Raw genomic sequence first — 13,195 nt, forward strand, 5'->3', positions numbered from 1 at the left:
ATTTCAACCGGAGGTTGGACCGTTCGGCCCAAGAACAGAACACCAAAACGGCTCCGTATCCAATACAGTTTTTGAAACCTTGCTTCTATATATGACAGATCTATAGTGCTGTCATTTTCTGTTGATTAGTAGTTATTTATAACATATTTTCATAACTTCTAATATAATTTATAACTAATGGTATTCGTATTCTGAATTAAATTTAAAGTTCAATCTAATTAAACCCAATGGATAAGATTCAATTTGAATGCAGATATTAGTGAATCAATTTGTACCATCTCTTGATACAGTCATGAGACATGAATGATCCTTCCTTTTTTGAAGATAAAGAGAAAGAAGCTCAGTTTTGACAGAAGTAGCACTAGCACACTTAAAATGAACTAGCCAACGAAACAAAGCCACAAGTTTTCAATTAAAGATTTTTGGTCTCGTGCATTCTTTCTCCTTGAAACTGGAGCTAATAATAGCATCCTTTGGTCTAAAGATCTAGAAAAGCTGTAGGATGGGTGGTAAGCCTGATCCCACTTTGTTGGGGGAAAGTAAGTGAGTGATCCATCTGATCCTACTTTTGTATCGACGCACTGTTGGATCTCCAGAAATTCGAGCTTAATGAATCAGAAATCTCCTGCTCAGTGCAAGAAAAAATAAATAAAAAAGCTGATATTGGATAATAAGCATAGAATTTAAGAGGCCATGTGGGTAGCATTCAGGAACCCTGATTTCTTGCAGGATTATATTGTAGTGAGAATCCAAGGCATTTGCATGGTTTAGATTCTACGTTTAGCATATAATAATATATTCATATCTATACTATATTCTAAAATGCAGTTGTTCATGTCAGTTTACTCTCTTCTTCTTCTTAATCTCTTCAGACTTTTGTTGTCTGAAATTTTTGAATTTAAAATTAAAAAAAAAAAAAAATCAAACACAGGCTACTTGCAGCCAATTCAGTTTCCTTTTTATTAAGAAACTGAACGTAATCATTCCCTTTTAGTATGGGCATCTTTTAACACCAGCCCATGCATCTCAGTGGTTTCTTCTATTCTATACCATATTCTAAAATGCAGTTGTTCTCCTCAGATTCTTCATAAATTCGTTTTAAAAATAAAAAGTTAAATATGAGGCTGTTTTAGCTCACCCACAACCAATCAGGAACCATCCAGGCAACTGGTTTCATTTTACTCTAAATCTGGTCTGTCCAAAATCCATTGAAGGAATAAATGACCTGTTGATCAGAGCAGTCGAACCATCAACCCATTTAACCCATTTAATGTTTTTTGGGCCTTTATTTTAATTTTTTTTAATTGTTAATTGTTTAGTCAAAATGAACCATCTACTTGAACAGGATGGTCGAACCGTCAACCTGAAAACCAGTAACAGTTCCGGTTCCGGGTCATTCTTTAAAACATTGATTTGAATCAGGATGCAGACGAAAATATGGGATGACGGAAAGGATTTGTGAATGCAGTAACAATGCTAGGGACTATAAATTGATCGAATTCAACTACATCCACATCCATTCTGATTATGAAACATTTGAATCCAAATATGATCCCAAATCAGTATGTCAAATTTGCATCCAGCTTATTGTATTTAGAATAACATTCAAACCAGGGATAATCGGATTGTGATTCGAATCAGTATCGGACTATAGTTATCCATTGATATCCCTAACGTGAATTCGCATGGGCACCCCACAGCACATCACAACCGTGTATTGGGAGCATATCTCTTCATGACAATTGACAAGTACGGAAGATGTTCCCTGTATACGGTGAGATGTGAATGTGGAGCGCGTTTTGGGTGCGCCATATTTGAACTCCCCTAATGTACGCCCTAGTTTTCTGTACTACTGTTTGGATCCAAGGATAAATTTTCCACCATTTCTAACAATTTTTTAATCCACAGACTAACTGGTCGTTCGAAAATCTATCAACTTAGCAATTACATTCTACATTTACTGATTTACACTTCCACCCCTAAAAATCCAAACAAATCCTAGAGTTTTAATTATAAAAACTTGACTCCATTGATGTAAAATAATTGAAATCTCAGTTATTAATTAACAATGGAGCCAAGTTGGGTCACGTATCACGATTAAGTCGTGTTTCTTTTTGTTTTTTTTTTTTTCATGAAAGGACTTGAAATGGATTTCAATTCTTCTCCTACTCAATTCAATGGATTCCATTCCCCTACAGACAAAGTCGCAGTAAAAATTATTGCCCCCCACCACCACCACCCGGGCCTATCTGCATTAATTTCCATTTTCAGTATAGCACAAATTCTCCACGTAGGCCCAAACTAATCAAACCTCTATTTAAACCCGTTCGGGTGGTTCCTTGAGGCCTTATGGCTATGGCTTCGCGCTAGGAGAGAGAGAGAGAGAGAGAGAGAGAGAGAAACAAGTATTGGTGCATTTGATGCTCAATAACTGAGTGCAACGAGTGTTGTAAGGTGAAGCACCAAGGAGTAAAGACTTAAAAAGCCATTAAAGATTACACATGGATCATCATGATGTTAGAAGACAGGTGCAGCTTAAGCCTCGAAGTACTACTTCTCTGCATTCAAACTTACAATACAACAGGCATCAAAGAATAACTCTACAATAAAGAGAAGGCAGAGCGAGGCATTGGGCATGGCCTTTCTCTCTCTCTTCTTCTTCTTCTATTGTAATTAGGCGAAGGTGGATGCAACAAGAAACACGACCGTGCGAACTTCAAGCGTCGTCGAACCTTTGTTTCAGTCCTGTATCGGATACCTAACTGCCGCTGCCATAGCTCGCTGCTGCTCTATCTGCGTCGTCATATGATATATGATAATAATAAAATATCACAACTTTGTCACTCACGAATCATAAAAGGAAAAGCGTTTTTTTCTGTTAAATTATATGATTAAAGCTGTCTTACTTGGAAGAGTTCGTGCAATTTATTTTTGAGATAGCAGTATTCGTGCTCCAACAGCTCCAAAGCTCGCAAGCATCTGATACCCAGATAGCAGAAAAAAAAAAAAACACATTTTTATATAAGTCGATATATATATATATACATGCAAGAACGCATTAACAACGTCTCTCTCCCTCTCCCAATTCATAGAGTGACTGCAAAAAGAGAAAGGGAAGAGGGTACAAGCTAGCTAGCAGCACGAGTTCTTAGAAACTCACCCAGCTCTGTTGTTCTGCTCAGAAGCGGCGCGAAAGGCTACACATACGTTTCTGACCCTCTTAGCTCCTATGCTAGAGCTGCTACCCATAAACTGGTTCAGATGGATTCCTATCTTCTTGTAGTCCGAGAACTCTTTATCCAACCTGTCCATCATCAAACATGCATACCCACATAAGGTGATGTCTCTTCCATAGTGCAGTATCCACTCTCTAATCTACTTCAATTCAATATTATTATAAAGAAGAAGAAGATGAAGAAGAGGAAGAAGGTGGGAGAATTTTGGAGGGATGGAGAAAGATGATACAAAAAGACAATGAAAATAAGTAAATTACGGGATTACCGTAGTTAGTAAGGACAAAGAGAAAAGAATCATTTCTTACAAGAGTTCTCTGAGATTTCTTAGAAGCTTCTCCGATTCGTTGAAGAAAATGGTCACTACCTCATAAACAAAGTTGGGAGAAGTCTCATCTTGAAGCTGCTGTAGCTGCAGGAACTGCTCGTCCAGGACTCCCTGAATCACAATTCAAAATTAATTATCAGCCTGCAGGAACTCCTCTTCTAATTCTAAATCCTAAACTGTTTGGGTGATTATATCTGGTAAATAATCAACTCAGAGAATGCATGTCTGGGTGCCACATGAAATGAAATATTTCAATTTAAGTTTTCTCTTGATAACATCATCTAAGTGTAGTCTGTTTCGATTGCTAAGAAAAAGAAAGAAATGAAGGCATTCTCTCTCAAAAGAAGGAGATGAGGTCATGCACCCGGGATGACCTCATTTTTTAATTTATACTTTGTTTCTTGAAATGACCTCATTTCTGCAACCGGAAATGACACCATTCGGATGACAAAATTATGCTCTCGAATGCAGTGCAAAACCGCTATGAGATTTTAAGTCATCAATCATCATATATATGGCACCCGAACAATGAACATGCTTTAATTATCCAAACGAAATAAGCAAGAAGATCGACACAGAAGCAAAAGATGATAACCTGGTGGAAGAGTAACGCGAGTAGGCGATTCATGTCGGCACGCAAGCGATCCGCGCCCAACCCAAGCATCCACAGCGGTAGACCCGTCTTGGCTAAAAGCTACTTTGATCAAAGACGGAAGAAACAAACAAAAATTTGATGGCAGTTCTTCTTTGTTTCTTCCTCGTCTGTTCTTTCCTTTTCTGGAACTGTGTTTAAGCTCTGAGGGGCGCAGAGAGGAGAGATGGGTTCCAATTTAAAGGGTGGTGATGGGGAGAGTCTGCGACTCTGTTGTGGGTGTGGGTAGGATAGAAAAAAAAAAAAAAAAAGAAAGTGGTAAATTTGGGAGTGAGCGTGCAATGGAGACGAGATCGAGGTGAATGTGGGGTATCTACCAGACCGGCCGCAGAGAGATGGGGTTAGGGACGGGGTGTGACCTGTTGTCACCCGTACTCGGTTACCTCGCGTGCTGTCCCTACTGCAGGTGCGGCGGTCACCTTGGCCCCGACCACTGCCTGCAGCCGGTAATGTCAGCACACAACAAAAACGGCTACTTTTCATCTTTATTTGCTTTGTACATGCTCTCTACCATTACAAACTCTTTGCTCGCTTTTCTTGCACTTTTGACCTTCTCTTTTCCTATTAAAACCTCTCCTTTTGCGACCCTTCTCTCTCTCTATATACCCATCCTTGAACTCTGGGAACCAACTGGGGAGGGATAAGCGCCCGAGAAACTAGGCTTGGTACAGGTGGGTGATGATTCTTGACACGTGGCCATATGGGTGGGGCTTGATTTGTTTTTTCTGGGTCCGGGGTTCTTTCAATGAGGCATGGGGAGCTCCATGGCAGCATCATGAGACCTTTTGACGCATGATGAAATGGAGAGTCAAGTGGTGGGGATGAAATGAAGCACAAAATTATAGGAGCTAGGTATTAATTATGTCTTACAACCATAATTAACCATAGATTATGGACCCAGTGAGAGGTTTTTCATTTTGATACATTAGTGAACTGGGTTTGAACTTTCAAGGTGCCAGCTAATTCATATGTAGAAGTTTCAACTTTTTAATTAATAACTGATCCAACTAGTTATATATATTACTGGCTTATAAGCATATAAGTCACAGCAGGTACCAACCATATTGCATTGGTAGATGTATTATTGAGTCAGGCATGCAGTAAATATGAAGTTTGAATGAGAGAGGGTACCTGAAACTGATTAGTAATTAGCTAGATTGAATTAATGTCATAGTAAGTACTCATATATTCAGAATGCCCATTCAATTGACCCACTAAAAATTGTCCAGATATTATTATCATTTTTTGTGGATTAATTTTTGAATTTTGTTTGGCCATCTGGCCAGATCTAGTTCTTCTTTTGGTAAAATATGAAAGCCATTTAGATCTAAGTTGGTACAAGACTTTTTCCTTTCTTGTGAAAAAGTATGCCTGAATGGGCAGGACTCTTTGCTTGTCTGAATTATGACATGAGAGCCCTGCATCCAAGTATTCCTTCACTGTTGCATTTTTTACCAATACCTCTTAAAAATTAATATATTGGTGCTTATACAAATTAGTAGGAAAATTAAGCCTTAGTCTGTGTTTGGTTTGAGGAAAAAGGTAAAGAAAGGAAGGGAAATATATGAAAACCCATATAAAGTTTGTGAAAGTTTCCTTGCCTTTTCTTTCATTTCCCTATTTTTTTCCTTCCTTGGAGATTAATTTCTTCACTATGTATGTTTCCTGAACGTGCTTTGTGCTAAGCCGGTAGCCAAAAAAGAATGACTTGATGAATAATTTACACAGCTTCTCATAAAAATTACTTTCTGATCAGCTGAGAGTATAGGGATCGAAAAATTCTGGTCCAGGAAAGAGGGAAAACTTAAAAAATGGGATTAGGGGCTTCCTAACCTAAGTATTGTCCTTTTGTGAATTACAGAAGTAAAAAGGGGGAAAAACAAAAAAGAAAAAAAAAAGAAATGTTACTTGTAAAATAAGTATTTTTTTGCGGAGAAATACGCTGCATCTTAATGCAGAATTCTGAATTCTACTGTAGACTTACAAAAATTCAAAATGTCAAATACCCCCATTCTATACATCAATAGCCGCCCATAAATTAACATTAATTCCGAGCTGGCACCTACCCTAACTGCTAGTTGGGCCTAAGAATTCTGACATTGGACTGAACCATTATTCTTCCTTTTTTTTTGTGCTAGTTATTTTGATGTTGTACTTGAGTTTGCAAAAGTACAAAAAGCATGTCCAAATTAATAACCCCTTGTTAATTTTATCACATCTGATTTTATTTCCCCTTTATCTTGTATATACCATCATTACACGATAAAATTATTAAATTAATGGATCATTTTCTGATACATATATTCCCTATTTATATATTAGTGCTTTTTAATGCATAAACACCTCATATCAGAAAAATATATTCATACATACATTTGAATATTTATAGGTTCAAAAGTTAATTAATCTTCTACTTGATTAACATACTCAATATTATTTATTCTATTTTTACTTCCAATCAATAAAAATTGTTGGTGATATCTGAAAGTGTAGCAGTCCACGTGCTATAACCAAAGGTAGAACCTTTCCCCGTTATACTCAACAGACATAATTCCCTCTCCTTCTTTACGGGAGTGGTTTCTCTAAGGGCATGCAATTTTTCCAGTAGAATCCATTTGATAAATCAAACCCTAGACATACATGCTCTTGAGTTGCTTGCAACCAAAGAGTCGAGACTTAGTGGGCCTTTTTTAAATATGAACTGACACAATAACAAATTCAACCTGGAGACTCATTGAAACCCTATCAGTTTACATGATTACTTAATTTCTTCAAGAAATGATGGATTGAGGAAAACATCAAGCATTATATTATTGTGTCATATGTGTGGGCCCACAAATGGGCTTTTCCACCCTTTATTGTACTCCGCCCAACACCCTAATCTTGAGAATGGGTATAATTCTAGTTTTCTTTGTCAAGCAAATATATATATACTAATATATGTATGTCTTTTTGTCCCAACTTGAGAGAGACCTTGACATTCTCGGTTTTTGAGTAAAAAAGAAAGCATGCTTTGGATTGACGTAAGCAGACTCATTAATACAAGGAAACTGTATTTTTGATGTGTTACCCTAAATTAAATAAGCAAATGAGGTTTTGTCTCTATCTATTGTTCCCTGATAATCAACTTTTTTTCTAATTTTCTATATACATCGAGTGATCTAATCTAATCTAAACCTTAGACCAGGAGAATGTATGTGTTCCCATGTCTAAGTCTATCCTTAATTTGGCAATTTATATATCTACCCAGTCTCACTCACTCTGATATTATATTAAATTGACCTCGAATGGCTCACACAGAAAGGAAGAAGAAAGCAAAGCATGCTTTGGTTTGACGTAAGCAGACTGTGGGAGCTGGGCCAGGAATGGTTTGTTTAAAGCAAACACTTTAGAGTTTTGAAGGCGACCATACCCATGCAGCTTATGTGCATAGGCCTAGCTAATGATCATGCTTTGTCCTCCCGTGCTTGCTTACTATAGCCATTAAACACTGATTCCTTCTAAAACCCCCTTTTCCTCTCTTCGAAATTCCAAATTCTGGGTGATAGGCTAATAGTTAATTTTTTCTTTCATGGATCATAAAGTTGAATAAATGGTGTATGTGTGGCAGTTTGTTTTTTCTTCTCTTCATGTAAAATTGTACCATGGCGCTCTCCCTCTCTCTCTCTCTCTCTCTCTCTCTGCATTGAAAAGTTATGAGGTCATTAGGGTAGCGATGTTTTAGTAAGATAGTGACTGACTCATTGCTCGAGACACACTAACGCATGTGTTGTCATTTTTTTTTAATCTTTGACAAGTTTGATTCCCAGGCTTCTTGGTTCTAGCCTTCTAGGGCAGAAACTACAGCCCAAATGGCTCGTCTAGGGATAGGCTTTTTATTCCAGCCATTGAGCCTCATGAGCAGCTCTTATTTGCTTATTGAGGATTCCTAGCTAAGTAGATAGCTAGTTTTTTTAGGTAATAAATGATTGAAGTATATCAACATTAACTGATTATTCTCCTCGTGATAATATATGTAAACTCATTGTTGCATCAACGTGTACTAGTTATTGCATCATGGGTTGTCTTAATTATCACTCAATAAGTTCTTTTACACGTCGCAATCATCAACCAAAGATGAAGGTGCTTCAAGGGGGTTTAGCCGTTTAGGGTTTGATATGACCTTTTGCCCAAAAGAAGCTATTTATTTTGAGGGAAGGCAACAGACTCCCGAGACTTATTGAGTATTAGCCCAAAAGAAGCTATTTATTTTTACTGTAAGCATGTTAAAGAAACTTATTTTAGGGTGTTTGCTAATTTGAAAACAAAATCATATATTTGAAAACACCCCCCTTCAATAAGTTTTGAGGAATTGGTCAATGAAAAAGTTGACCCGCTTTTTTATGTTAGGGTTTCAATAAATGTGGATCCCACGGTAAAACAATTTTCCTTCACATGGACCACCAAATGAATGGAAGGAAAATATTAAAACTAATGAGACAAAATTGTTCAATAAACAAGCTTTGAAAACAAAAAGGTACAAGGATAAAAAATGGTAGTAACAAAGACTTGAGAAATACTTATCAGAATGCAATTACTTATACAAATGTTACCTGAAAAATACTTATCAGGATAAATATATTTACTAGCTAGTTGGTAAGGTTTTCTGCTGGTCGTAGCAAAAACTTGGAATCAAGTTCCACCTGCATCTGAGTTGGAGAATGGGCTACTCCATTGTATAACCCTTTAAAAAATATCAAAAAAAGAGATATTTACTCAAATAAATAACTTACCTAAAAACGAACAAACCTAAGAATAAATTAAACAAAAATTTAGTACTTGGTTAGATATTTACAAGATGTACTATTGGGGTGTGTTTTTGCCCCAAGCATAACCCAGCTCTTTGGTGATTATGACGCTGCCATGTTCCATGCAACCTTTTGATTAAGACTCTCTATTCTAACTAAGAAAACGTGTAGACAACAAAGCCTTGACAGTAGGAAGGTCGCCTTTGCTTATTAGATATTAGCCTGGAGTGAGTAATAAATTATGGCTAGATAAAGACAAACATAGGTGGTATTTACTCCATTGGAAAATGGTAAGTTGGTCGTGAGAGCTGAGAAGCATGATTTAAGGCCGGTTCCTAGCATTCAAGCCAGTCCAAACTGTGCTTTGAAGAATGAATAGTCCCGTTGAACAGTGTAGATGCCGAGGACGGGTCCCATTTGATGGTCCTCTTCAGTCTAGACTACTCTAATAATATTGTTATTTGCCCAACTGCCTTTAATTAATTGCCAATATATATATATATATTAGTTCTAAAAAGAGCGACCTTTTCAAAACTGGACCAATGGGATGGTTTGGAGTTTGAACTGGATGCCATGAGAATATTAATGGCGCCCGACAACAGGTTGAGGTCAAGTAATACCAGATCCTAGCTTTGTCCACCCCAGAATGAAACTGGATTGATTAAATAGCTAGCCTGAAGCCCTGAACCAATTGATCCAGCCAGTCAACCTGCTAAACTGAAACTACATTTATTAAAACTTCTGCATCGATTTTATTTTATAGGCCAATTAACATCTTCTCGTTGGCTCATCTCAGTCTATTGGTTCAAATAGATCTAGAAAAAGGAAAATTTAACTGCTGGTGGTCCAACCGAATTAATTAGAGCAACCCAGAAAAAGCAAATGGGAATCAACTTCTTGGTCCGGGTTTCCATCGCATAGTAATGTGTATATCATGAAAGTGATCAGACTGATACGACAAGCCTTTTTAGGTTTGAGCCCGTGCGCATGGCACATGTCATTACTTTCCATATTAGTTCAAGTGTCAATCCTTTTGATGGACATAATCTTAATCAATTAGACAAAAGCCAACGTTACATCTACGGATGGCAATTTTTTCCATTATTATCCGTTATTTGCCTTTCCTGATGCAGTGGGGTCAGGAATGGAGATTACATTGATAGAGACCGGGTCCGAATGGGATTGATAGTGATACCCGATTAAGGACTGGGATGGAAAGGGGGTGTGCCCACCCCCATCCCCACCCTAACCCTAACCCCGATCCTGATCTCAATTATATATATATATATATATATATAATATATTATTTGTATAATATATTTAAAAGATTTTCTAATTTTAGATTTAAGCAAATTTATTTTCTAAAAAATTTTTAATTTAAAAATTTTAGAAATTTGGATCCCTAATGAACATCTCTATGGGGGATTAGGAATGGAGAGTCATTTTCCTCGCCAGTGGGCATCAAAATCAAATATGGGTATTTATTCTAAAATTAGAAAATATAATTCCTACCTCAAATCCACCCTCATTTCTAATTACATCAAGAAATGGTCGATTCATGACTTGATGCTAATTTAAGAATTGCTTGTTCATCAGTTTTTACAGTAACTACGTAGGCTTTCCCCATCACCCTGCCCATGCAATGCAAACATGTTGCATGTCTCGTGGGGGCTGTTGCCAAGAATAGATTGATATCCCAAAAGACCTGCAGTATAAAGAGAACATATGTGAAATGGATATATGACAAATTCAACACAGTTGTAGTACATTCAACTTTCAAACCTTAAAGTTCCCCAGACGCCTAACCTATAAATAGAAATACTCTTGGATGTGTGTGACTCGTCCTTCCGCAATTGGTGATTCTTAAGCTGTAGCCAACGAGTTAACTTTGGCTGTCGGTCCCCAACAGCTAGCCTAAGCTGTTGAGAGAGTTTTTGGACTCTATACGTTAACCCATTCATGCCCATGTTTAACTTTTTTATGGGGTGCAATTACTCTTTTACCCTACTCATATGGAATTGTGTCGTGTCGAGTTGGAGTGAGCATTATTCCGTTAAAATTGAAAAACCGAATTGAAAATTTTGATTTCGGTTTTTTTTTTTTGATTTTGACTTTTAGAATTAAAAATTCAATTAATCAAACTTTCTATTATTATATATAATATATAATATATAACATAAAATATTTTATATATTAATATATAATAAAATAAAATTTGATTTCATAATATATATTTTATAATATAATACATATATTATAATAGAGTATATATTATTAAAATTCAGTTTAAACCAAGATAACCAAAAATTTTGGTTTTAATTATTTTATTTTTTCTATAATCCAGTTTTGGTTTAATTTTTATTTTTTATTTTAGTTATTAAAATTTCAATTTATTCAATTTGATTTTTAACTGAATAAATCGAATACTCACACTAATGTCGATGCTCAAGAGCCTAGACTATTGACCCCCAACAGTGAACTACCATAGCATGATTGTAATCAACATTTACGAAAAATAAAACCCCCTCCTTCAATTCCCCAAATTGGTGGAAGCATCTATTACACTTAGGATATCTGCTTCAATCCAACCCTTGACCGGGTTTATATAACTGTACAAGTAATCATCAGGGCTGGCAACTCGGGTATAGTTCAGGACAGCCTTTATTAGTCCCATCCTGATGATCATTAATTGGGACAAAATTATAAGCTTAGAACCGTTCTGATTAATAATCCAGTCTGACCAGATCGAAGTGGATATCCCTACATTTTTTATAATATAATTTTAATAAATGACAGTAAAATAATAATTAAGTTATTTATAAATATAAGTCAAGTGTTTTTAATCAAAATTATCTTATACATTATCTCCTAAATTTATATTTTTGCACATAAAATTCTATAAAAATACAAAAAAAAAACTAAGAAACCTTTATATATTAGTAACAAAATAATTGGTTTGGGTTTGAGTTGGTTCAGAACATGGTTTTTAAAATCGAACCGGTGATTAAACCGGTCAAGGGTCCGGTTACCAGTTCAAATGGTCCAACTGTTCATCCCGAACGGTCAACCTGCTCTGACAAAAAATTAAAAAAATTTAAAAAACGGTTTTGAGGAAAAAAGCGGTTTTGAGCGAAAATGGAACCAATCAGGTGACTGATTCTCGATTTTCCGGTCCAACCATCCAATCCGGTCCGATTTTAAAAACCATGGTTCAGAACAAGCAAGACCATTTTAGCCTCCTCCGATACATGGCTACCAATAAAATGTTTATTTTTTCTTTTACCAGCTTTCTTTAGTTACACTTCTTCCTCTCCTTTCTTTTTTAATCTTGAACTTCATTCATTCATTATATTTGTATATCTAGTTCTCTCATTTTTTTTTTCTTTCTCTCCATAATCCAACCACCATGATCATGGAGTTATTGGAAACTCCATTTCACTCCATGATGCCAGTAATATTACTCTAAAGAACCTGGTACAAGCAAAAAGACCTAGTTGAAGCACTAATTAAAGAAACAATGGATTTCAAAGAATTAAAATCTAGCATGAAATCAGATGTCATATGGGCAACAGATCAGAGCAAGGAAGCTAATGTCTTCTTGTGTCGATTCTTAATCTTTCCAATAAATAATGAAGAAAAATCTAAACAATCTAAAAGAATGGCAAGTGGGGAAATCTAAACAATCTAAAAGATTCGGCATATTCCATTTTTGGTAAATCGACCAGATCCCTGATCAAAATAAACAAATCACTTATGAGCTTATGGCTATGACAAAAGTTAAATCACTGAGATAATCAGAAGGTGCATGGCACATGCAATACTTCATGTAGAAGTACTTAGGACTTAATTATCTATCAAAAAGATGCTTATCACTTGATTAAAGCTCAGTTTTGGAAGGAGTATAAATACAAATATATTTTGTATGTATTAACATTGTATATATTTGTATTTATACTCTTTTCAAATTGAGTCTAGGACTCAATTTGTAAAGAGTATAAATGTAAATATATAGAGTGCAAAACCTTATATTTTGTATTATTTTATATATATTTACACTAAATTTGAAAAGATTATAAATATAAAATGCAAAATCTTATATTTTGTATTATTTTGTATGTATTTATATTGTACATATTTGCCTTCTTCTAAATCCAAATCCAGCTAAGAAAAAAAACTGAGAGAGAGAGAGAGGGCA

General features: G+C 35.8%; 1 protein-coding gene across 1 annotated transcript; it reads right to left on the minus strand.

Annotated features, from left to right (window-relative positions):
- Positions 1-2,396: 2,396 nt before the first annotated feature.
- On the minus strand, positions 2,397-4,787 carry HP6 (histidine phosphotransfer protein 6). Its single transcript, XM_010251852.3, has 5 exons — positions 4,157-4,787; positions 3,542-3,672; positions 3,161-3,304; positions 2,907-2,979; positions 2,397-2,793 (listed from the first exon to the last, which is right to left on the minus strand). The coding sequence occupies exons 1-5, from the start codon at positions 4,223-4,225 to the stop codon at positions 2,740-2,742; spliced, it is 471 nt and encodes a 156-aa protein (XP_010250154.1). The 5' UTR covers positions 4,226-4,787; the 3' UTR covers positions 2,397-2,739.
- Positions 4,788-13,195: the final 8,408 nt, after the last annotated feature.

The sequence above is a fragment of the Nelumbo nucifera genome, chromosome 8 (genome assembly GCF_055504915.1).
Source record: "Nelumbo nucifera cultivar China Antique chromosome 8, China Antique-T2T, whole genome shotgun sequence".
Classification (NCBI taxonomy): Eukaryota; Viridiplantae; Streptophyta; class Magnoliopsida; order Proteales; family Nelumbonaceae; genus Nelumbo; species Nelumbo nucifera.